The 24,034-nt window shown below is 43.2% G+C and overlaps 1 protein-coding gene across 1 annotated transcript in view; it reads left to right on the top strand.

Moving 5' to 3' along the window:
* DNAJB6 (DnaJ heat shock protein family (Hsp40) member B6) overlaps positions 1-24,034 on the top strand; it is a 62,571-nt gene that overhangs the window by 33,706 nt on the left and 4,831 nt on the right. The window contains exon 9 of the mRNA XM_083580000.1: positions 22,478-22,675. Coding sequence (XP_083436126.1) covers positions 22,478-22,675 — 198 coding nt within the window. The remainder of the gene's footprint in view (positions 1-22,477; positions 22,676-24,034) is intronic.

Below are 24,034 nucleotides of genomic sequence, written 5' to 3'. Positions count from 1 at the left end.
CTGTCTTCTGTCTAGTTACTAGATTGAACGCTGTCATTTGTACCTTGGGATTGTTTTCCAACAAGGTATTGCTAAACTGTCCCCTTTAAAATGTTGTGTTTTGTAAAGGTATGATTTATGTGAGTGTTTTGAGATGTCTGATTTAATTTTGAAAGATTTAAACATTGACTTATACATGTCATTCTCATGTCTGGGCTTTCTCTGTTGCCCATCTGCCTGGCTGAACATATTGGTTTGTATGCAAATGGCATTTGTCTGATGTCTTGTATAGTGTTGTGTCCCAGTATGTTTTGGAGTCTTCATTAACCATATGTGTAGGTTCACATTAGACCCAAATGCTCAAACATAAAATCTGCTTAGCTCTTGCTTAGCTGTTGTTACTAGATTAGTCACTTAACCTCAGTTTCTTCATCTACAAAAGTGTTTTTTTAAAATGTTATATGTTGAAAATTGATAAATGAGGCTGCAGTTGGGTATCTTAGTGATTGCATATAGTTTACAACCTGTGCCCGCATTGTGATGTGATATAGGACAATGAGGCCTTTGCCTTAATTCTCAGTTCTTATTGGTGGATACTTTGCCAAACCTTCAGTCTAATGTCCTCCATACAAGCAGGGTTTGGGTATCTCTCTGCTCCCAGTTCTGATTCCCATGATGTATCATAAGCTGCATTCGAAACTAATTTCATTTTCTGTAGTACTGTGGCATGTGAGACTGCGGTTTGGTTTCTGTCCTCCACCCGGAGTAACTCTGTTTCAAATCCTTCTTTATGATGGTCACTGTCATTCTTTATAACGCAAGGGCTGCATTAGTCTTTTTACTTACGATGCTCGGCGGAACACCATTGCCATCTGGCTTCCCTATAACAATTACTTTGCTCTTTATACAAAATGCTTTTCCGAGCCTCAGAGTTGAGCTTGCTTGTAATGAGATTTCACATGTCAAATGACGGACAGTCGACCCTACGAAACTTCTCTTCTTCCTTCACTCTTCATAATGAGTTGCTTGGTAGCATCTTCATGTACGTTTCTTGTCATTGAGTTGCACTAGCAGAATATTTAGGTTACTTTTTAAGTTACATGCTTAGGATTAAGGTCAGTTGAAAAAGAATTTGAGTCACAATCTCTATTCAGCATATGCTTTGAGGTTGTCCAGGGCAGACTGCATTTTTAAACGTCCTTCTATTTTGCTGGCTGTAGAATTCCGAATTTGTTTGTACTCAGGTTTTTGAAGAAGCTTTTAATACTAAGGCTGTGCATTGGGTTGCTCACACGGGCCATATTGATGCCTGGAACTGCCTTATATTGAGCCAGATCATTGATTCACTTAGCTTGGCATTGTTTACTCTCACTGGCTTCCCACTATGTTCGATAAAGATCTTTCCCAGCCCTGCTAATGTGTATTCAATACAGTAGCTCTCTTGAAAGATCAGGTAAAAAATAAGGGAATTGCAGGAGGATCAGGCTGCCAGTGGCTGTTAGATAAGACGTCTATATGTGCATGATACTGCCTGTGACATACAGTCACATCTGCACTGACATCTGTTACTTTCATGCTACCTCACCACTGACTCCCCAGCCCAGTAGGCTAGAGGCAAAAATACACCAAGGCACTCAAGGGGCATATGCATTACAGCACACACTTGAATGTGCTCCATCTCATACTTTTGGCGTTGACTGGTTTATTTGTTTATTTAAGGCACTGATATACCGCTTAACCATTTGCATTTCTAAGGGATATAAGGGACATTTGTTAAAAGCAAAAAAAGCATAACCCAGTTAGTTAGCCACTATAAACATCAAGCCACCAGAGAGTTTGAGCTGAACTTAGGCAAGAGCTGATAGCCACAGAAGTTAAATCAAATTTTAAGTTTATTTGGCCTTAGGCTGCAGCCCAATAATTCTAAATGTACCAGAGAAAACAAATATAGATTAGAAAATGTTCCTAGGCAGTGCTTAAAAAAGGAAGAAATTGCCCATTCTAGTACTGACTGGACCATTACGTTGCTGTATGAGATGCAACCATTAGTCACAAATTTGTAAAAAGTACTGAGCAAACCATTCAAATGTTTGGGAAGTTTATTTGGAGTATTTTTTATAAAGCGCAGGTTTCAAAAGCTGTTGACAAAGGTCAGAATCCACGGTCATAGGGTTTCCTCATCTAAGTCACCTCCTTAAACAAAAATAAAGGCCCTAATGTGCCTCTCAAATCATAATTCCACTTGGTACTTAAAAGGGCATTCAGTTGTGTTTTCATTATGTGCGTCGTCCCAGAACGTTTACATAAGATTAGATCCATGGTAACTCTGTTTTCTCCCATAAATTCCTGCAGTTGGATACACAAATAATGCCTTCCCAAGCAGCCTATCTTCTGTTGTGGGAGTCTCTCAAAAGCACTCCAGTGACTTAGATTTCTGATGTGTGTACCTAAGGTAAAAAGTACTAGACTGTCACGTAATTAAACTTTGGATGGAGATCAAAGTTCACTGTTGGGTGTGGTGTTAAAAAATTCCTAAATTGCTGTTTGGGCCTGTTCATGGCAGCTGGCCAGGATAAGACACTTCAAAATAATAGCATATTATTCGAACAATGTAGGTCAGTAGGTGCTAAACAGACACCCCCTGGGACAATCTAGGGCGCCGCCTGGGGCAAGGAGTCACACATGCACTTCTTCCTTCCTTGGTGTGGCTGTCTTGAGAGTGAGAGACCCAGACAGGCATGTGCCCTGGGAAAGGGAGAGCAGTTTCCGGAATTATGGGTGGCACAGCCTAATTAACGGATCACTGCAGATGTCATATGAATTAACAAATGTCGAACATGACAGCCTGTTGAAACATACAGGAACAATTCCTTGAATGCTAAGTAGTGACAAAACTTGGGTTGAACCTTCTGCATTGAGAACAGAATGGCAAATCAGTAGCAGCTACTGTGTATTTTGTGTATTTCTATATATCAGGAATGAACAAGTCTTTTATAGGATGCCTTTACTATTTGCATTTCATCTAATGTGCATGTTTTCATTGCTCCCCACTTTCTCATTCAAAGAGCGCTCTTTGTACTCAACGCCTTCTAATTTTAGCCAGAAATCTGTGCAAATGCATTTGCTTATTCTGATTATGGTTGAAAATGGGTGAGACTGTTTTAGTATTCTAAAAGTTACTAGTGTTCAAAATCCTGACTCCTATTGATGTGATTGTTTCAAAGGTATGTTATCATTTTTTAAGGTTTGCCTGTATGAACACAGTATCTTTAGGAAGATGGGAAACTTTATTATACCGAGTCAGACCATTGTAGCAGGTTGGGCTGGATGACACTTTGAGTCCCTTCCAACTCTACAATTCAACAATTCTATAATCCATATATCTCAATATTTATAACGTCTTGTTGACAGGCTTCTTCCCATGTGTGCGTCTCGATATTCTAGCTGTCACACAGTGCATAAGGACACAGTGGAAATTAGTGTGGGGAAAGGGCAGGAGACAGTTTTCCCCGCCCAGCTGAAATTTAGGACTAACCCTAGCCAGGGTAGGGAGACTGTATTGCCATTGCTTTTGTTCCATCCAACCAAAGACCTGGCTTTAATATGAGAGGAAAGAAGGGGATGCATCAGGTGGCATGGCAGTAAGGGCTCAAGCAAGAGAAGTGAGAAAGGATAGAGGAGCCACCCATCTCACTGGCTCTGAAATGTGAGGCATTTAGCAATGCAGTCATACCATGGATCTAGAACGCCTTGGTACTCGGGTGTTTTGGCTTCCAAATGCCGCAAATGCCGGTTTGTGAACGTTCTTTGGAACCCGAACATAAGACGGGGCTTCCATGGCTTCCAATTGGCTGCAGGAGCTTCCTGAAGCCAATCAGAAACTGCGCTTTGGTTTCCGGACGTTTTGGATGTCAAACGGACTTCCGGAACTGATTCCATTTGACTTCCAAGGTATGACTGTGCGTAGGCAGGACTTGTCTTTGTTTTGTTTGGCAAAACCAACAAATGGTTGCCAGGACAAGACTGGGCAAACAAAGGACCCAAGCCATTCTGATAGGCATTGGCATAATATTATTATATATACTATTACATTTTCCTCCAAGAAGGGCAAGGTGATGTGCATGGTTCTCCCCCTCCCAACAACTCTGCAAGGTAGATTAGGCTGAGAGACAGTGGCTGGCCCAAGGTCACCCAGTGAGCTTCATAATTTGAATCTGGTCTCCTTGACACTGGTCGTATATTCTAACCACTGTTCCAAATTGGCTCTTGGCCATGCACACTGCATTTTATAGCTCTGGCCTTAGCTCTAGACTTTCAGACAGAAAAGTATATATATATAATTTTAATGTACACATTCCGTGTGTGTCTGTTGCAATATACAAGCAATATTGCAGCAACAACCATGTGACCTGGAGCAGGGCAGCTTAATAGTGCTCCCAGTCTCTCAAGATAAATAGTTCGATAGCTATTCTGCAAGTTGTGCAACAATATATAAGAAAATGTGTTGAAGCTTACTGCTGCTTTTCATGAACTTGCAGACAGTTTAAAGATGCTTACCTGGCCAGAGTGAGTGATCTAGGGCAGATGGTGCAAGCTAAGACTTGGTGGCTTGTCAGCTGGTGTCTGGGTTATGTTAAAATAGTTTTTTTCTAGACCAGATGACACCCACAGTCTGTACACTTTCTGCCATATCAAAAAAGAACTGCACATTCACTGTGAAGAACTTTTGTTTTTCTCTGATTATGATAGCTCCCTGAAGAGTAACCTCCTCGGTGCCAAAGGGTGAAAATTTAGAACATTATGTGTATCTCCTTCTGTGTCCAGTGGTTTGGGAAAGTGGCAAAGCAGTCAGATTATTGCCTTGGGAATATGCTTCCCAGGTACTAGCTTGCTTGTGTGTTGGGTGAAAACCTGTGACAAGCACTTTTGTTTAAAGCTTGAATGCCTGTCTCTTCAGAGCAGTAACCCTGACAGTGAAGGCAATCAAGATAATCGTTCAGGTAGTAGAATTTGAAAAATGAACATTACTAGTACTGTTAAGAAGCATTTCCAAGAAGCCTGTTTGCAAGCTGATGGACTAAATAAAGGCTGCTCAGTCAGAGGTAAAGTATTGGCTTGCTTACTCCTCTGGTGGAAGCAGAGATCTTTGATAAACAGCCAAGAGCTCTTTTTCAAGCCCTTGATGCACGGTATCTTTTCCTAGAACTGTTTTTCTCTTATAGGATTTTTTTTTGGGGGGGGAGTATTGTAGCTCCTTTGTATGTCCTTCCCTGAAAAACGTTTCCTAAGTTTCAAGTTTTCTGACCCTCATCACAAGCTCCAGCCTTCCTCCCACAGTTAGAGCTGGAGCGGGGAGCAGGGTGTTGTTATCTTCACAACTGTGCAATATGAGAAGCGTGAGATTCAGACCCCTCTCCAGTTTGGAACCTTGTCCCAGTAGCTATGCTGCACTTTGGAGGCGCTCAACCTTCAGAAGCAAGGCAGGGATATTTGCCACACGCCTCTCTATAGCTAACTCAGCATAAGGGTTGGGGCTTGCCCTTCTTTCAGCAGGAATCGGACGAGGGGAGCAGACCGTTGTTCCTGATCTCGTACTGTACTGACTTTTGGAACTGCTGTGCAAGGCAATCGCAAGGCTTCTGGCATTAATACATTTCTAGACAAGGCAAAATGTGTGGACCCCTAGTCAGCATCTTCAGTTGGATTCACCAGCAGTCTGGCTTCAGGCTAGAAAACGCCTCTGTTAGTATTGACAGGTTTTAGGAGAACGCCGCGAATTAGCACGCTGTCTTTAAGCCCCCTTCCAGTGCTTTGTTTTCTTAGCTGAAACTTACTTAGGGTCTGCTTATTCCCCTTGAGAACAAAACCATTCTTAGATTTGTTTTGGGTTTTCCTTTAGTTTTGTGCTTCCTTGGATTATTAATGCTTTTATTTCCACCGGAGCCAAGTACCGGTAACTTCCTCTTTGCATGGTGTCCAGTGTGTGCAATGGTCTTTGGGACTTTTTAAAACACGGCAACACTTGCCTACAAGGATAGTAACTGGTTTGCTTGAGAATACTGCCGGGAAAGCCTTACTTGCTTGCCAGAATGTGTAGGTGTGACTTGGTACAAGATTTCCCAAGATAGGCGTTTGCTGCGTTGTATTTGATTGATACTACTTTAAAAAAAAATTCATTTGTTTCTGCAGAACCTGAATTCTGTTCTGCTTCATGAAAACAGGTGGGATTTTAAGGCTACACTAAACTTTGCTCCTTCAGCCATTTGCGGCTCCTTTTTATGCCGCAGTTCTTTCCAGCATTGCTCCAGTTTCTGAGAATTGCAAAGCTAATGTGGGAAGAAGCTGCAGAGCAAGTTTTTTCCTATGTGACCATTAATTTCTGACATTACCAAGCAATGCAGGAGTGACTGTGTTTCCACAGTTTACCCGAAGAAGATGCTTGTGCAACCAGAAAGTTTGCATATCTTCTATATACTAATGGGTTGCAGCAGATGCCTCACTAATTCTCCTTGAGGAAAGTAGCCTTTAAACTACGAAGGGCAAATAATTTTGCAATTTACTACTTTTGCATAATCTTAACTCAAGGTCTTAAGCAGTCCCAAACATTTAAAAACATGCTAGCATAATAGCACAAAGCTACTTTCCCCCAGCTGCTTATAATCTCTCTCTTTATTCTTGAAGCAAGGAAAAACTGTCATTCAGATTTTATAGTAAACATATGTGCAAGTTTAGGAAGAATGTTAACTTATCAGTCGTTTCTTAGTTTGACAATAGAACATTCTTTCTTACTTAAACGATTTTCTATCCTGCACCAGGGAACAAAACTCCCAAGGTAGCATTACAGACATTTAAATATGTTCCAACTGTTGAGACAATAAAAAACAGTTGCAATAAAAATAGAACATCATACGAATGTGCTGGATGAGGCCAATGGCCCATCTAGTCCAGCATCCTGTTCTCACAGTGGCCAGCCCGTTGCCTGTAGGAAACCAGCAAGCAGGATTCAAGCGCAAAAGCACTCTCCTGTGGTTTCCAGCGGCTGGTATGCAGAAGCATTGCTACATCCCAACTGTAGAGGCAGAGAATAGCCATAATGACTAGTAGCCATCAATAGCTCTCTCCATGAATTCTAATACTTTTTAAAAGATCTTTAGGTTGATGCCATCACCGCTTCTTGTGGAAGTGAGTTCCCTAGTTTAACTGTGTGCTATATGAAAAAGTCCTTTTTCCTAGAAGAAATGGGATAAAGGCACAATATCCACAGCAGCTAACTAGCCACTTTTAAAAGGTTGGGAACATTTAAAGGGCATTGCTGTTGAAAGAAGCCTAAGAATTGCACCAGGTGAGCTTTTCCTGAGTAAACATTCCATAAACAGTACTGAAGCTGAGAAGGTGCTCTTTCCTGTTGCCCCCTACCTAATTTCAGTAGAGCACCAGGAGAAGGGTATCTGATGAAGCTCTTAATGTACCGGTAGATACATGTGGGAAAGAATATCCTTTAAGTTGTCAGGTCTTCAGGTTACCGCATGATTTCCATACATGGAAAGAGAAAGATGCACATCAAATAGACAACATGAAACATCTTGAAGCAAACCGCTAAAAAGCAAAGGGCTGCCTTCTGTGGAGACCAGGGAGTGTCATGCCTCTTGTGTGTGGTGCACTACCTGTGTGAGACTACTTGTGTGTAAGGTGTGAGACCTTCTGATGGACATTCAATCCATAGCTGCATATTTAGCTTGTTACACTTGCTGGTTGTGGGCATTTCTTGTTTTATCAGACCTTCCAGCCACTGAGAAGTTACAAAGGGATGGTTGGTATGAAATGGGTGTCTCTCCCGGATTTTACTTCTTCAGTGCTGAGGAGGCTTCATTCAGTGCCCACCTATCTATTCCTCCCATTTCATCCTTGGAATGAGAGGTCTGTGGCTTGGCTGCATTTCTTAAGCAACCAAGCTTTCTTCTAAAAGATTCTAAAACTTCCATTACACCAGACCTGTTGGCTGTGCTATAATAGGACTTGTGCCTTTGGCATCTGTCCTGAGTACTTATGGGGCTTGTATGAGGTTTCACAGAATTCTAAAGCCCGGATCAGCAAACTTTGCAGTCTGCTGAGTAAACATAAACGGGTTGGGACATCCCATCATGGCAATGAGCAATTCTTTGAGTGCCAAATACCCGTCAAAAGATACCACTGCAACGTAAATTATTGAGCTTAAGACAGGCATTCAAATAAAAGGCTGCAGTTATCAGAAAGCAAGACCTGCGTTCTGTCGATAGCAGCCGGTATTTATACTGTGCATTCCAGTGTTCAGAGCACTTCAAATGCATCTTCTGTACAATAACCTTGTTACCATGTTGTAGATGGGGGATCAGAGGGTCAGAGAACTGTGGCTTGCTTAAGGCTAACTTAAGGGAGACTGTGGGTTTGGTGAGATTGAATGGAAGGCTTTCCTGTCAATATATTTAGCTGTGACAGTGCATTACAATTTTGGGAAAGGACACTGGATTAGTTTTACTAACAGCTTTATACTGTACTGCTCAGCAGCGGTTCTCAACCTATGGGTCCCCAGATGTTGTTGGACTACAACTCCCATCACCCCTGAGCTCTGGCCTTGCTAGCTAGGGGTGATGGGAGTTGTAGTTCAACAACATCTGGGGACCCACAGGTTGAGAAAGGCTGGCTTAGATGGCTGCCTGCTACTTTTGCAAGCCACTAGTCTTGGGCTACGTGTCCACTGGATACCCTATCTGTATCTTTGGCTGGTGGATCAACGACTGTGCCCTTCAGGACACAGATACCTTAACCATTGTGACTCATTCGCTGATAACCTCTCTGCTGAAATAAGGGAGGCCCCATTTGTATCGGCGTTCCGCTGGCTTCTAAAGACACACCTGATTACACGCATTCCCTTGATCTCTTGACCTGTTTTAATTGCTGTGTTGTTTTAATGGGGTTGTTTTATTGCGTGCTTTAATTATGGAGGTTTATAGTTTAATGTTGGTGAAATTGGCTTTTAATCTTGTAAACCACTCAGAAGGCTTTTTCGACCTAAAGGGATATATGCATTAATAATGAACAATAATACTCTTGGGGAAGGATTGCTTGGCAGTGATGCTGGGCAGCCGCTGTTTGACTGTGGCTTCCTTTTTATTAGATACTCGCTGCCTTGTCCTGCGACTGATGGTTTGTTCCTGTCCTGCGTGAGGAGAGTTAATGGAGTGCAGACCTGGGATAAGCTTTCTGTAAGGATTTATGGGGAACAGTTGTCAGGGGTGCATATTCTACCACCTGAGTAGGGAGAAAACTGTGCACAACCATCCTGGAGTTAGTGGGCTACTTGCACAGCTGCAAGGAAGAGTCTTGGTTCTAGTATACAGTGGTACCTCAGGTTAAGTACCGTATTTTTCGCTCTATAACACACACCAGACCATAACAAGCACATAGTTTTTAGAGGAGGAAAACAAGAAAAAAAATATTCTAAACGAAATAGGGGATATATGATTTTTGTGGTTCATGCTGTGGCCACAGACATGTGATCTGACAGTGAGTTTGGAGTAGCCCAATGCAAAAATCCTGAGGATCCATGTGGATCCATGCTTTGTAACCACAGAGGAGGGAAGGAAGGGGAACCATGGATCCTCTGCTCACGACTGCAGCACATCCCCACCACCCGCAAGCATTCGCTCCATAACATGCACAGACATTTCCCCTTACTTTCTAGGAGGAAAAAAGTGAGTGTTATGGTGCAAAAAATACGGTACTTAATTCATTCCGGAGGTCCGTACTTAACCTGAAACTGTTCTTAACCTGAAGCACCACTTTAGCTAATGGGGCCTCCTGCTGCCGCCGCGCTGCCGGAGCACGATTTCTGTTCTCATCCTGAAGCAAAGTTCTTAACCTGAAGCACTATTTCTGGGTTAGCAGAGTCTGTAACCTGAAGCATATGTAACCTGAAGCATATGTAACCTGAGGTACCACTGTAATGGGATAGGATGCTGATTAACCATATCATACATACATCCATGCCTGTCACTGTGCAGTGTTAGAAACTCGGATACATAAGCTAATTGCCAAATGGCACCTTAAAACCTAGGTTATGGTCGCCACAACATACTGTCTAGGCACCATTTTTCCTTCAGTGGAGGAAATAATAATAATAATAATAATAATAATAATAATAATAATAATATAATTTGTTTCATTTCTGTACTGCTATATATTTTAAATAATCAATTTCAAAGCTCTTTACAACGCATTAAAACATGAAATAAAACAACCCAGAATAAAATAAATTCAAGCTTCAAGGAGAATATTTCAGATCCTTCCCTAAGTGACTTTTTGCTTTCCCCATATTTATACTTAATTTATATAGCTGCCCCATAGCAGAAGTACTGTAGGGAGCCAGCGTGGTGTAGCGGTTAGAATGCCGGACTAGGACCTGGGAGATCAGGGTTCAAATCCCCACTCGGGCACGAAGCTCGCTGGGTGACCTTGGGCCAGTCCCAGCCTCTTGACCTACCTCACAGGGTCGTTGTAGGGATTAACTGCGGAGGAGCGTGAACCATGTACTCCTTGGAGGAATAGGTGGGATATGAATGCAGTGATGAAGCACTTCTGCTTACCTGCTTAAGACAGCTGGAGAGGCCAGAGGGTTGAAGGTGTCCATTGCTAATCTGGCACCTGGGAAATGAACGCTGGCACTGCATGCATGGACCTTAATTTGACTAGTAGGACGTGGGTGGCGCTGTGGGTAAACCCACAGAGCCTGGGACTTGCTATCAGAAGGTCGGTGGTTTGAATTCCCGCGACGGGGTGAGCTCCCGTTGCTCGGTCCCAGCTCCTGCCCACCTAGCAGTTCGAAAGCATGTCAAAGTGCAAGTAGATAAATAGGCGGGAAGGTAAACGGCATTTCCGTGCGCTGCTCTGGTTCACCAGAAGCGGCTTAGTCATGCTGGCCACATGACCCGGAAGCTGTACGCCGGCTCCCTCGGCCAATAAAGCGAGATGAGCGCCACAACCCCAGAGTCAGCCACGACTGGACCTAATGGTCAGGGGTCCCTTTACCTTTAGGCCTTTCATAGCTGTGTGCTATATTCAGGGTGTGGTGCAGGTGCAGAGGTGAGGTGAGGTGGGGACTAGAGCGCTTGCCTCAGTGTAAGAGTACAGTGACTGCTTCATATCCATCTCAGCCCGTCCCTGATGTTAGGGCAGGGGCCCAAGAATGCATTATCTTCTAGAATTACCAGAAGCATGCTTGTTTTGTTTGTGCTGCTGCAATCGGTTCAGGGTACGAAAAGAACTGAGCTCAGAGGAACATACTGAAATGAAACTTGTCATGCTCTGGCGGCGACCTTTGGCACGTCACATATCAGGCTGCCATGCCTTCATTGGTTCGGCAGAGCTTTTGTTTGGCAAACGGCTAGGCATTCTTCGACCATAAGAGTGAGCTTGGTTTCAGAATAGTTTGTCTGTGGCTTAGGCCTGCCAGATCAAATCTTCCAAAAATAGGAGGCTGTAACAGGGTGCTGCGGAAACTATCGGAAGGGCCTTGCTTTCTGAAGGTGAGACGTTGGGTGTTCTGCATTACGGTCTTGTGTAATGTTTTACACCAGACCTGCAGCTGAAAATTCATTCTTGGAAGAGCTCTTAGTAAATTTATACAACTGAAAGCAGAGAAACATCCCGGAAGAATGGGAATTTCCCTGTTTGTCTTCTCTGAATTGCTCAAGGCTGTCAGAACACAGTGAACTGTCACAAATGTAGACTGAAAGTCATAGAGTGAGATCACCTGAGATTTCAGAAACCAGGAAGGAATCGCCCATGAAACACCAGCCATATCTCCATAGCGCGGAACTTTATTTCCTCTAATTTACTACCCTCCACCATTTCCATTTTCTGTTTCACACACTCATTTCTCTCAAGTTGTTCTTCTCATTCTGATCTGTCTTCATATGATCACAAGCTTATATTGTCCAGTCAGAGACGACCTGGGTTTTTTGCAGATCTATAGATAACAGAGGAAGGTGGCATCATCTCCAAAGCTGCTGTGATTATCTAGAATGTGACAGTGTCCTTAAATGGTTCAGCAGGAGCTGCAAGAACACTGAGAGCCAGGGTGGTAGAGGATAGAGTGTAGGCTGGAATTGGTTTCAAATCTGGTTTCAAATCTGCTGTAGTTGCCTAGGTCTCAGCTTTACCTACTAGTGTCTTTGTGATGATAAAACTGGAGGAAGGGCTATATGTGCTGCTCTGAGTCCCATTGAACTTTCTGGGGTTTACTTCTGAGTAAACATATGCAGGGGTGAGCTAAAAAAACAAATAAATCTCTTCCAGACTTGCAAAATGCCACATGCTAGTGATTTCACAGCTGCTTTGACATTCCTTAAATGGTTCCTAGATGATTTCAGTCTCATGTCTACCAAGCATTGTTTGGCGAGGAATTTTTTAAAAAGTGACTTTTCACATAATATCAGACCCTGGGATATTTCAAGTTTTTTTTTTTTTTTTTAGTAGAACATATATCAGCGTAAGTTCTTGTTTAAAAAAATACATGATGGGGTATAGCAAAGCATTCGTGTTTTTGAAAAAGCAAGTTAATTTTTATTATAACTTTGCCTTATTTGGAAGTGCTGCAAGCGTTGTGGGTTTTTCTGGAATTTCAAACACTTGCTGGAAAGAAATTTTAATATTCAGAAGCATTTGTATGAGCTATGGAACTGGCAGTATTTTGAACTCTGAAGGTTCCCTGTGTTGGAAAATGCTTCAGGATTTTCAGCGTACTGTGTACTGCCAAATCAATAGAAGATTGCAGCCCCCCCCAAAGCAGCTCCCCATTGGGCATTTAGTCTACTAAAAGGAATACTGAATGCTAAATTCAGAGGGAGGGTGGTCTTTGTAGGACATGGGTTAGCACAAAATGCAATAAGAAAGTAATGGTTTTCCAGTTACCCAAGCCTCTTGGCTTCATTAATTCAATGTGTTCCTACCAGGGGTCAGCAACCTTTTTCAGCCATGGGCCAGTCCACTGTCCCTCAGACCATGTGGTGGGCTGGACTATATTTTGGAGAAAAAAATGAACAAATTCCTATGCCCCACAAATAACTCAGAGATGCATTTTAAATAAAAGCACACATTCTACTCATGTAAAAACACCAGGCAGGCCACACAAATAACCCAGAGATGCATTTTAAATAAAAGGACACATTCTATTCATGTAAAAACGTGCTGATTCCTGGACCATCCGCAGGCCGATTTAGAAGGCGATTGGGCCGCATCCGGCCCTGGACCATCCGCAGGCCAATTTAGAAGGTGATTGGGCCGCATCCGGCCCCTGGGCCTTAGGTTGCCTACCCCTGTCCTAAGCAAATATCTAACTAGAGCTTCTTGATAATTGCACCCAGTGATACGCACACTGCTGTAGTTAACACCGCTATGGCAGCTTCTAGCACAAAATGGCATCACTTGGGAATCTGAGCTATCCTTTTAAAAGAGTTGACTCTAATGTGCATAATTTAAGAGGAAACCTTAAAAGCAACAAGGCAGCTCTCCTAAACTCTCAGGAGCTTTTGGTGAGGTTCTCAGTATGTAGCAGATGGTATCTAACTTTGCTCTGCCATGCTTAGAAGGATGCTGCCTCCTGCTTGTTGAGGCTGAGGTTGGCAAGTCTTTGCTGTCCATTCATGATCTTTGCAAAATATTTGGCCAAAAGCTTCCAAATTTTGCTCAAGATTCTCAAATGCCGTTGCAGCAAATGCATTGTAATTGGTGCAGATTTTCATTTTCTTCCATGCAGAGCTGTTCTCTGGCGGCCACCATTGGGTCCAGTTTACTGTAGTCCTTTGTTTTTCACTGTACTGTTTTTGAATCACGACAGCCTTGTCATATGCACTAATTAATTTGGCAAAATAAATATTAATCCTTGATTTGTCTACGAAGCTTTGATCTGGAGGCACAATGATGTAACCATGTCGCTGAAGCAAAACGGCATTAAGTCTGCTTTGCAAATAGAGGCAGGTTTCAAAGAGAAATATAAATTGTACACTGGGGAACTTGACAGAGAAAAATGTGAAGAGTGGGGTGTTAGTAGGAGATAGCCTGACACCAGCATTTGGAAGTAAGTTCTCAAAGAATCATGGTAGTTTTTTCGGTCTAAATCGGTATTCCAGCAATGTTGTATTAGTGGGAGTGGGAGCAGGGCAGTATTCTGGGAATGCATAGTTTTGGGAGGTGAAAGGAAAGCTATTTTATTAAATTGTTTTTACAGTGACATCTTCTTGCTCCCCCCCCCCCCAGCATGGGCTGAACAATAATTAGAAATAACTGCTGTGCTCCTGCAGGATAGATGCTTAAAAGCGTGTATACCTCTTTCCATTAGGTTGCACAAAGGTTCATTTGTAATGGTGATCCCAACATGAGACAAAGCAAGCTCTCCATTCTCTTCACCCCCCCCCAAAAAAAAGTACAATGAGATGAGATGCAGCCTGAGGCCAGGGTGTGAGAGAAGAAGCTGTACCATCTTGTCAGAGCTTTGTCCCACAGTTGGTGTTTCCCTGCTTCAGTCATACCTTGTGGTGGAATACATTTATTGCTGCTTCATCCTCAAGAATGGCAAGCTGAGTCTTGCTTCACCAGTAAACTCCCTCTCTCTTAACTCTGCAACATCCTATGAGAAGGAGTCATTTCTCCTATTAAGTGTGCAAAGTTCTTTACAATCTTAGAACAGATGTTTACAACAGTTCTGAAAAAGTGCCCATTTTACAGATCTAGAATTGAGGCTAAGGTGTGGGAGGGGAGGGGAAGGAAATTTGCCCCAAATACTCACTGCTAGTTTATGGCTGAACTCATCCCAGGCCAGCACTGTCTGTTGAATGCCTTTCTCTGTTGCTTGTCTCCTACATTTGGCATTTTTTTTAGGGACTCTGGATGTACTGTCTCTGAAAATGAAGGTTTATTTTGGCCATCTATGCTCATATCCATCAATAGACCACCCTCTTCAGTTTTGCAGGTCTTTTTGCAATGCATCTAATCATCAGTGTGTCATCGCTTCTTTAATGCTGTTGCAAATGACCCTCTTCTCTTATGCTCATCGCTCTCCAAACCTTTGTTTCACGAATATCGGTTGCTAATTGCCTCTTTGCCCTTCCACAAACTGCAGAAGGGATGCATGCAGTTTTGCTTCTGACAGTGAAGAGTTGTCAGTAAATTTGAAGTACGCATCTTCAGCAAATGTACTGACTTGTCAACATGCCTTTTACCCTTTTATAAGGCATACACTGAAAGCCTATTCCTTATTAAAAGTGTTGACAGATTACTTCACTGTTGATCTTTCTCAGTTGATCTTTCTCAGTGTGTAATACTGCCCTCTGCTGGCTAGAATGTATATACTTCATTATATCATTTCCCCCCTTCTAGTTAAGAGCGTTGTGTTCAGACACAGGATAATATGGTGGATTGGGGATTTTCTTGTCCTACCAGCCAGGCTAAGCTAATTCATATTATTGCGACTCTGAAAGATGTTAAGAGAGATTCCTGTTTATTCAGGTTTTATCATGCAACCTGAACAGATCTTTGGGAATATGCCTCGCAGTGCTGAAGATTCATTTAACACCAATTCCAACAAGTTATCTAACACCACGTATTGCCTTGTAAATGCTTCTGCAACATTAGGCCTTGGATCGCTTCAGTCAATCTAGACCAGTGGTTCTCAAAGGGTGTGTGACCTGCCACACTGGTGCAGCAGAAGAGGATGTCAGGTGTGGGCAGGAAGATTCAAGGACAACCAAGGAAACACGTAAACATTTCAGTGTAGCGTAGCAAAGTATAATTGTTTTATTTTTTGGCAGAATATGGATAGGTATTTTTCAAAATGAGAGCAAGAACATCAAGTGATACTGAGGACAATCATAGTTGCGTTTCCAAATGTATTCCTTATATGCATAAAAAAATCTGAAAGTGTGGGCAAGAGAAAAAAAGTTTGAGAGCCAATAGGTGAAGGTAAAGGGACCCCTGACCATTAGGTCCAGTCGTGGCCGACTCTGGGGTTGCGGCGCTCATCTTGCTTTATTGGCTGAGGGGGCTGGCGTACAGCTTCCAAGTCATGTGGCCAGCATGACTAAGCCGCTTCTGGCGAACCAGAGCAGCGCACGGAAACACCGTTTACCTTCCCACCGGAGCGGTACCTATTTATCTACTTGCACTTTGATGTGCTTTCAAACTGCTAGGTTGGCAGGATTGAGAGCCAGTAATCTAGGGGTATTACAGGAGACGTTTGGCTCCTGCTTTGCCTCACCTCTGGATCTGCTTAATTGGCTGCTGCTCATGCAGCAAAGAAACTCAAGAGCATCAACATCACATGTTGTCTTCTTCTAGACATTAGCAGAGAAGAAACATGGTTCATAAACAGCAAGTCAAGGGATCAAGGGGATGGAGCAACCATGATCTAGTTCCCAGCCCATACTTTTATATTTATATATTGTACACTTCCATTTCTTCTTCATGCCACAGTTTAAGATACTGCCACAACTTCTCAAAGTCTTCCTGTAGCTCTTAGGTTTCCTTAAGATGTCCATTAAATAGTGAACACTTGCTGACCCTCAGAATAGAATTGTAGAGTTGGAAGGGACCATGAGGATCATCTAGTCCAACCCCCTGCAATGCAGGAATCTTTTTGCCCAACATGGGTTTTGGACCCATGGCCCTGAGATTAAGACCACCTGCTAAAGACTAAAGCTCTGCCCCTTTTTGTTTGATTCTGGGCCAGCCCTTTGGGGTAAAATGAGGTTCTTGGTTAAACATAAGTGCAAACTCCTATCCAAAAGGGACTTGCATGACTGAATGAAGAAGTCAGATCCAAACAACTGAGCCACACAAGTCTCTTTTTGGAAAAGATCTCCAGCGTTGCAGTTAACAATTAACACATCAGCATGATTGGAATTACCTTTTAAGTCATTTTACAATTAAATTTGGCTATAACAATCAGATGAAAGAAGCAGCTAGTTTTAACATTCAAATTATCAGTTGCTTGTGTGATAGCTTTGAATCCTAGCCGTTCTGCCTAAGAACTCTTTTCATAAGAGAATTTTAATTGGGTTAGAGAGGAATAAAGCCAATACTGTTAATTGCATGGGGAGAAGAAAACCCTATTTCAGTAAGCTGGGGGGAAACAAATATGAAACTTTCCCCCCAGTATAATTACTGTAAGGAATAACTATTCATCACTGTGATGCTTTGGCGTTAGCATGCTTTAATTATAAGGAACATAGCAGTGCTGGTTCTAACTTCTAAATGCTAATTTTCAGTAAATGTCGCAGAAGATGTTTTGGGGACTGGTGGGTGCAGGAAGAAAGTCTCTGTTGTCACCTCCCCCCTAAAAAATAATCTACCTTGCATTTCTCCAAGTTACTGGACAAGTTGTGGTGGCCCATGGGTAGGGAATTAAATGGGTGGGACCTGGCTGAATGTATGTAGGAATGTACAGGTAGTTCTCTGGCTCAGTGCTAGATCAGAGCTCTGCATACAGAACTTCCAGGTTAAAAGCCTTGGCATAGGTGGTGATGGTAGAACTATTTGCTTGACACTCCCAAGAGCTGATGTGAGTCAGAGTAGACAGCAGCCTGACCTATCACAAGCCAACTTCCTACATTTCTGTCGCTGAACTGCAATCTCTATGGAGTGGAAGAGAAACCGGATCAATCAAATCACATGTACATTCCTACTCATCATCATCCAGACCTCATGACTTCCTGTGCATGGTGGTTGGTGTTTGAAACTTTTCCTTGACCTGTTGCCATCTGAGCCGCCTTTAATGGTACCGGTGGAAAACCAGTCTTCAAACATGGAATGAAAAGAGTGTTATAATTTAGGAACTGGTTAGGCTTGAGGCTCGTAAGAGAGAGCGCCTTATCATTAAACAGCTCTAGCTGACTGCATAGATATGATGATGACTTATTAAATTTGTATACCACCCTTCTTCCAAAGATCTCAGGGCTGTTCGCAACAGAAAAATACAAAATACATAAGAAAACAAAACCAAAACCAATATCCACCCCGCTTCCCATGAACACATTTAAAAAGCCATAGATTGTTAATCAGCAAAATGCCTTGTTGAAGGAAAGCAGTCCTGAGCCGTTTAGCTTTATAGGTAAAAACCAACCCTTTGACTTGGGCCCAGAATTGGCAGCCAGGATCGGTGTAAGATGCTCAAACTGTCTTGTCCAGGGGTCAGCAACCTTTTTCAGCCGTGGGCTGCTCCACCGTCCCTCAGACCATGTGGGGGGCCGGACTATATTTTGAAGGAAAAAATGAACGAATTCCTATGCCCCACAAATAACCCAGAGATGCATTTTAAATAAAAGCACGCATTCTACTCATGTAAAAACACCAGGGAGGCCCCACAAATAACCTAGAGATGCATTTTAAATAAAAGCACACATTCTACTCATGTAAAAACATGCTGATTCCCGGACCGTCCGCGGGCCGGATTGAGAAGGTTGCCTACCCCTGGTCTTGTTACACTGAGCAACCTGGATGCTGAATTCTGCACCAGCTTAAGTTTCTGAACCATCTTAAGAGGCAGACACATTGCAGTAATCTAACCTAGAGGTTACCAGAGCCTAGACAGCAGTAGTTAGGCTGTCCCTGTCCCTGTCCGGGCCACTAGCCGAAGCTAATGGAAGGCACTCTGCGCCACTGAGGCCACCTGAGCCTCAAGTGACAGCAAAGGATCCAAAAGGACTCCAAAGTTGTCTAGCCACTCCTTCAGTGGGAGTGTCGCCCCATCAAGAGCAGGCAACCTCTCATCCATCCAGTCTAGGGAACCACCCACGAACAGGGCCTCAGTCTTATTGGGACTGAGCTTCTGTGTAGAAGAAATTCCTTTTGCTATTCAGGGCTAGCCCTACCATTAGGCAGATGGGGCATCTGCCTCAGGCAGCAGACTTTGGGTGTCACGAAAGAGCAGCAAGTTATGAAGTTGTTGTTTTTTTATTGTATCACTATTTATTGCCTTTCTTTTTCTCCTAGGAAATGGGAGAAGCGTTTTGGGCATTTTCTGATTCAGGTGCCAAAATCGGATACCATGCACTTTGACTTGGAAGGAAGGGGTGCTGTTTCCCTTCTGCCACAAGTAGCAAAATATCTTGGGCCAGCGTTGCTACTGAATCACGTGGAAGCAACATTCATTTCTCTGAGCAGCCTTTGTACATGTGCTGCTTCTTCCCCAAACAATCATACCTACCCCCTCCCAGAAATATCCCCATTAAACTTTGTACAAATTACACAATCATGTAAGTGCACAGTGACATTCTGTTCTGTTCTAATGTAGCAATAGGCTGCCCAGACGCATACTGACTTCCAGGGCTATATAGAAACAAATCTGAGCAACCCACAGGCTACTTTAGGATAAGGTAGTGCTGACTGTGGATTTGCTGTCCTTAAATGAACCGAGCAATTACTGTGTCACCTAAATCACAGCAGAGGGCCAGCAGGTCAGATGTATCTTGTATTCTGTGAAAAATCAACTGAGAAGTTCTCCCGTGCAAGGATGAGACTTGGTCCTATTTAGTGGGGACTGGTGAAGGAGACATTATGTTCTCTAACAGCTGAGAAAGGGCACCCCCTTAAAAATAAAAGTTATGGGCAGTAGAAGAGGAAGTAAACATCCTTCTTAAAATCAGTTTAATAGTGTGTCCATGCTTCGTTGTTTAATATTGTCCTGATAAGCTCCTCAAAGCCTTTGTCATTATAAGAAGTCCCCTTTGTTTTGTAGATTACTTCCATTACTCAGAAATAAGACTGAGGACAAGAGAAGATGAGCTTGGGCAGGGTTATGTCATGTCTGAACTTGGAATTAAACTCTAGTTTCAAGTTGGCACGGGGTTCTGCCAGTTTTCCATGTTAGTCCTGTTAGTGCCATTTGAGAACTATTGTCATACTACTATTCAGTGCTGTGATCCAAAAGCATCCTAGCTTTGCACATGCAATAGTTCTTAAGGATTTCCTTTCCCTTTGACCTGTCTCTCACTTCTTCACGCCAGTTCCTAGTGCTCTTTGTCACAGGACTCGCTTGTAACCAACTACATACAGCCATCTTGCCATCCTTACCAAATGATGCATGAGCCAGTAGGGAAAGCACGCACAAAATGTGGCACCACCTTGGATGACACCATGCTTTTATGAGCACTCATTAAATCTGATTAACGAGATGAACTAAGCAATGTGTTAGAAATTCCAGCACCTCTCTCGTATTGTTTAATGTCTTTGTGGTAAAAGTTTTCCTCCTGGCGCGCTCTGCCTGCCTTTTTCATTTCTACTTTTATGTCTTGCCTCAAGAACTAATCCGTTCCTTAAAACTGGGGCAGCCCTTTGGGGCGTCTCCTGTGGTTGGTTTATAGCTTGCCCCATGAGGATTTTATTCCTAGTATCTGAGGTTGCTTTGTTTTTAACCTACGACACTTTGTAGTGGCAACAGAGGGGCTGCCAGTATCTCTTAAAACCTTGGGAAGATCCTTGGTAAGTAAAGCAGGTTTGAAACAGCCAGATTTAAAAGCACAGAACTCTAAAACAGTAGATTTACAAACCCAAAGGCCTAAAAATGAAGGCTTTTTCTAGCGGTGGAACTGAGCTGGGAAGTTGGATAAGCTCAAGTCACAGAACAAAGGAGTCACTCACTATGCTTGTCTGTGTCTCTGTGAAAAAGGGAAAGGCCTGCAAAAGTGAGTAGGGGACTGTGTGAGATGGGATGTAAGCAGATACGCTCAACAGCCACATTGGGTGATGCCCTATATTCATTGAACATAGCTTTTTTATACTCTTGCTCAAATGTGAATGAATGGATTGATGATGACAGCTCCAGATGGTCATCATTTCCTTGTGGATAACTCAAGCTTTGTTATGAAGGCACCTCTGGTGGGTTCAGTTGCTTTCTGGAGAGTTTATGCTAGCAAGGCTGAAGGTCAGAGATAATAGAATCTGCAGTCTAAAATAGTGGACGACACTAGGTTAAGAAAGACTGGTTTATGCTGGTTGGAACATAAGGCTAGGCTGCACTGAGCTTTAGTACTTTCTTGTAGTATGAACCTTGAACTTCTTGCAATATTGACCTATAGTACAATGTCAATTCTGCCATGCCGGTGTGAACAGTTACCTTTTTACTTGACAAGTTGCTTGGACTCTTTGGTTCTTGAATAAGGTGAATGAACCCCAGAGTGCAAGTCTCAGGATTGCATGATGCTGGTAGTCTCTTCTAGAGGGTTGCAGACTCCCATCAAACCTTTGGAGAGTCCTGAGAAGCATGTCCTCTATTTTCTTTACTTTAGACTTTATGGCTGAAAAGATTAGATATGTGTGTGGGACTTCTTTTTTAAAAAAGAAAGATGTGGAGAACACAAGTTCTGCCTTAACGTTTTTGTCTCATTACTTCCCAGGCAGTGGTCAGGATCACTTTGCACAAATCTCTTTCTCCCTGTGCATGATCTTATTCATCTTTGCATTCTTGCAATCCTCAGCTTTCCTTTTGCCTCCCAAGTAAGCTTTTTACTTATTGCAAAAGTCCCCCTTTAACAGGCCTTGAGAAGATAGTGTCACAATCAATTCACATGATCTGTTGGTGCCATTTCTGAACACTCCAAAGATGGTCACTAGGATCCAGGCCTGCTTATGTTTTTAATGCACCTGAGTTTACATCTTACTGTGTTGCAGATTTTAGCAGGACTTTTTCTTCTGGTTACTCTTGGTGGTCCCTTCCAACCCTACAGTTTTAGGATTCCAGTGGCATTAGATGTGTTCAGAGCATGGGATCTTCTGGGAAGCAGAGTCTGCTGAGTACACTTGTTTTATCTTATTTCCTCTACATCCTGCACATGCTCAAGGAGAATTTAGAGAACAGAGCACTCACCTGTGTCATTTCCTTCAAAATGGAATGTAGTATGTACTTGCAACAACCTTTGTTAGGAGTTTCGACTTGCAAGTACGATATTCTTCTACTTGCCTCACTATTCTAAAATGTAGCTGTGCAGATACCCTGGCACAGTTTGTGGTCTGTGCCAATATGATGGGAGATATGTGCCAATATGATGTGAGAGCCAGTGTGGTGTAGTGGTTAAGAGCGGTAGACTCGTAATCTGGGGAACCAGGTTTGCGTCCCCGCTCCTCCACATGCAGCTGCTGGGTGACCTTGGGCCAGTCACACTTTTCTGAAGTCTCTCAGCCCCACTCACCTCACAGAGTGTTTGTTGTTGGGGAGGAAGGGAAAGGAGAATGTTAGCCGCTTTGAGACTCCTTCGGGTAGTGATAAAGCGGGATATCAAATCCAAACTCTAGAAATACTCATAGGTTGCAGATGGAGAAACTGAAGTGGGAAAAAAAATGATTAAGTGACTTGCTTGGGACAACAGCTAAAGTTATGGGACTGGCTTTTCTCTTGTTTCCATGGGAGACAGAGCCATCCTGGGTGACCCTGCTCATTTCTTTCTTGAATGGTCTGCTTTTTCCCCCCTCTCAGGTGTAGCTGACGACGAAGCTTTTGCAGAGGAATGCAGACGCAGAGGACAAAACGCCTTGCCTTTCCAGCCGGCTAATGCCCGTTCTCCAAAATCGGCCCTGAAGCCTGCCGCCTACCCCAAGCATACCTTTCACTGTAATAGCGATGAGGATGATGACTTGGTTATGACCAACTGGGAGACGCCCATTTATTCATCAGGTGTGCACAAAAAGGTGACACAGGAACCGGTAAAAAGGCAGGAGCCAGTGCTAACGCAGGAGCCCATAAAAAAAGTCACGCCACTTAGCCAGAAGCCCAAGTCAAAGAACCCAATAAGATCGCGTTGCTGCGTACTGATTTAAGGCTAACATTTCACATGCTCTATTCCTCTGCATTCAGACTAGCTTCAGGACTACGTTGCCCTGCCCGTTTTCAGAAGATACCCAAATAAAATTCATTGCCTGTGCCAAATCGTGCATACAGCTCACAGCAAACAGCAGAACTGTGTTTCGTAGCTGACACGTTGCTTGCTTTCCTTGTTCCGAATGCAGGTTTCTAGTAGCCCGGATAGATTTTGTTCTTTGCACTGTCAGGTAACTAGATTTTCAAACTTTTGAGACCTGGTGGAATCTCCTTGGCAAAATGGCTTGCCCCCCTCCTCCTCATTTCCTTTAGCCAAGTATATGTTTAGCAAGGGCTGACATAAGCAGCAGCCCGCTCATCGTTTTGCTCATTTCAATCGGTGCCAGATCCAAAACGTCTAATTTGCAGATTAATACTGCAATATTCACATTTCCCTTGGTATCCAGTATTAACAAGCTCCTTAATGTGAATAATCCATTGTTCATACCCTATTTGTTTTTTACCGCCTGCCGTCATGGGAGACGCAAGTGCACTAAGTTGCTGATCCAGTCTGTTTCATGTGCTTACTAAAATGAGAAGCTGCTGTATTGTAGCTTAGTAACTGCACAGCTGAATCTTCAGGTCCCCCCCCCCCCCCGCTATGGCTTAATTTCAGAACCAGTTTTGGGAAACTATTTTCAGGAAACCTCAGTTCACCATTGCCAGGCGGTCACTCCCCACTTTCCACACTTTGAGTGCCACCACAAGCAAAATGAACACGAACTGAGGAGAAATGATGATGTGAGGAAGATTTCACATAGCATGGTTTTTAGGTGCACACCTAAAGTGGGGGGGGGGGTTGTATCCAAAGGTTTTCTCCCTCAGGTGGAAGGAGGGAGGGACTGTTTGGATCCAACTCACAACAAACCCCTGTCTCACAAAGGGAGGTGTGTTGGGGAGCCAGGATTGGTAGGCTCAAGTTGCCTTGTGTAATATGAGAAACTGCCCTGAGTGTAGAAGTTCCAGGATGGGTTGTGTTCATCTAGTCCCCGACAGAATAGAGAGGGAAATGTCTTTGGGTCTTTCCTTGCTATGGCAGGCAGCACAGCCAGATGGGGTGAGCTATCCTCTCCCATGTTGCTCCTTGCCTGCAGGCACTTCTAGCCTCAAGCATCTTATTCATCATCCCTGCTTTATGGAAAGGTTTGGCTGGGATTACTATTCAAGGGCTTCCTT

The sequence above is a fragment of the Podarcis filfolensis genome (genome assembly GCF_964270895.1).
Source record: "Podarcis filfolensis genome assembly, chromosome: 12".
Lineage (NCBI taxonomy): Eukaryota > Metazoa > Chordata > Lepidosauria > Squamata > Lacertidae > Podarcis > Podarcis filfolensis.
The sequence above is the reverse complement of the archived record's forward strand: the minus strand, read 5'-3'. Positions and strand labels throughout refer to the sequence as shown.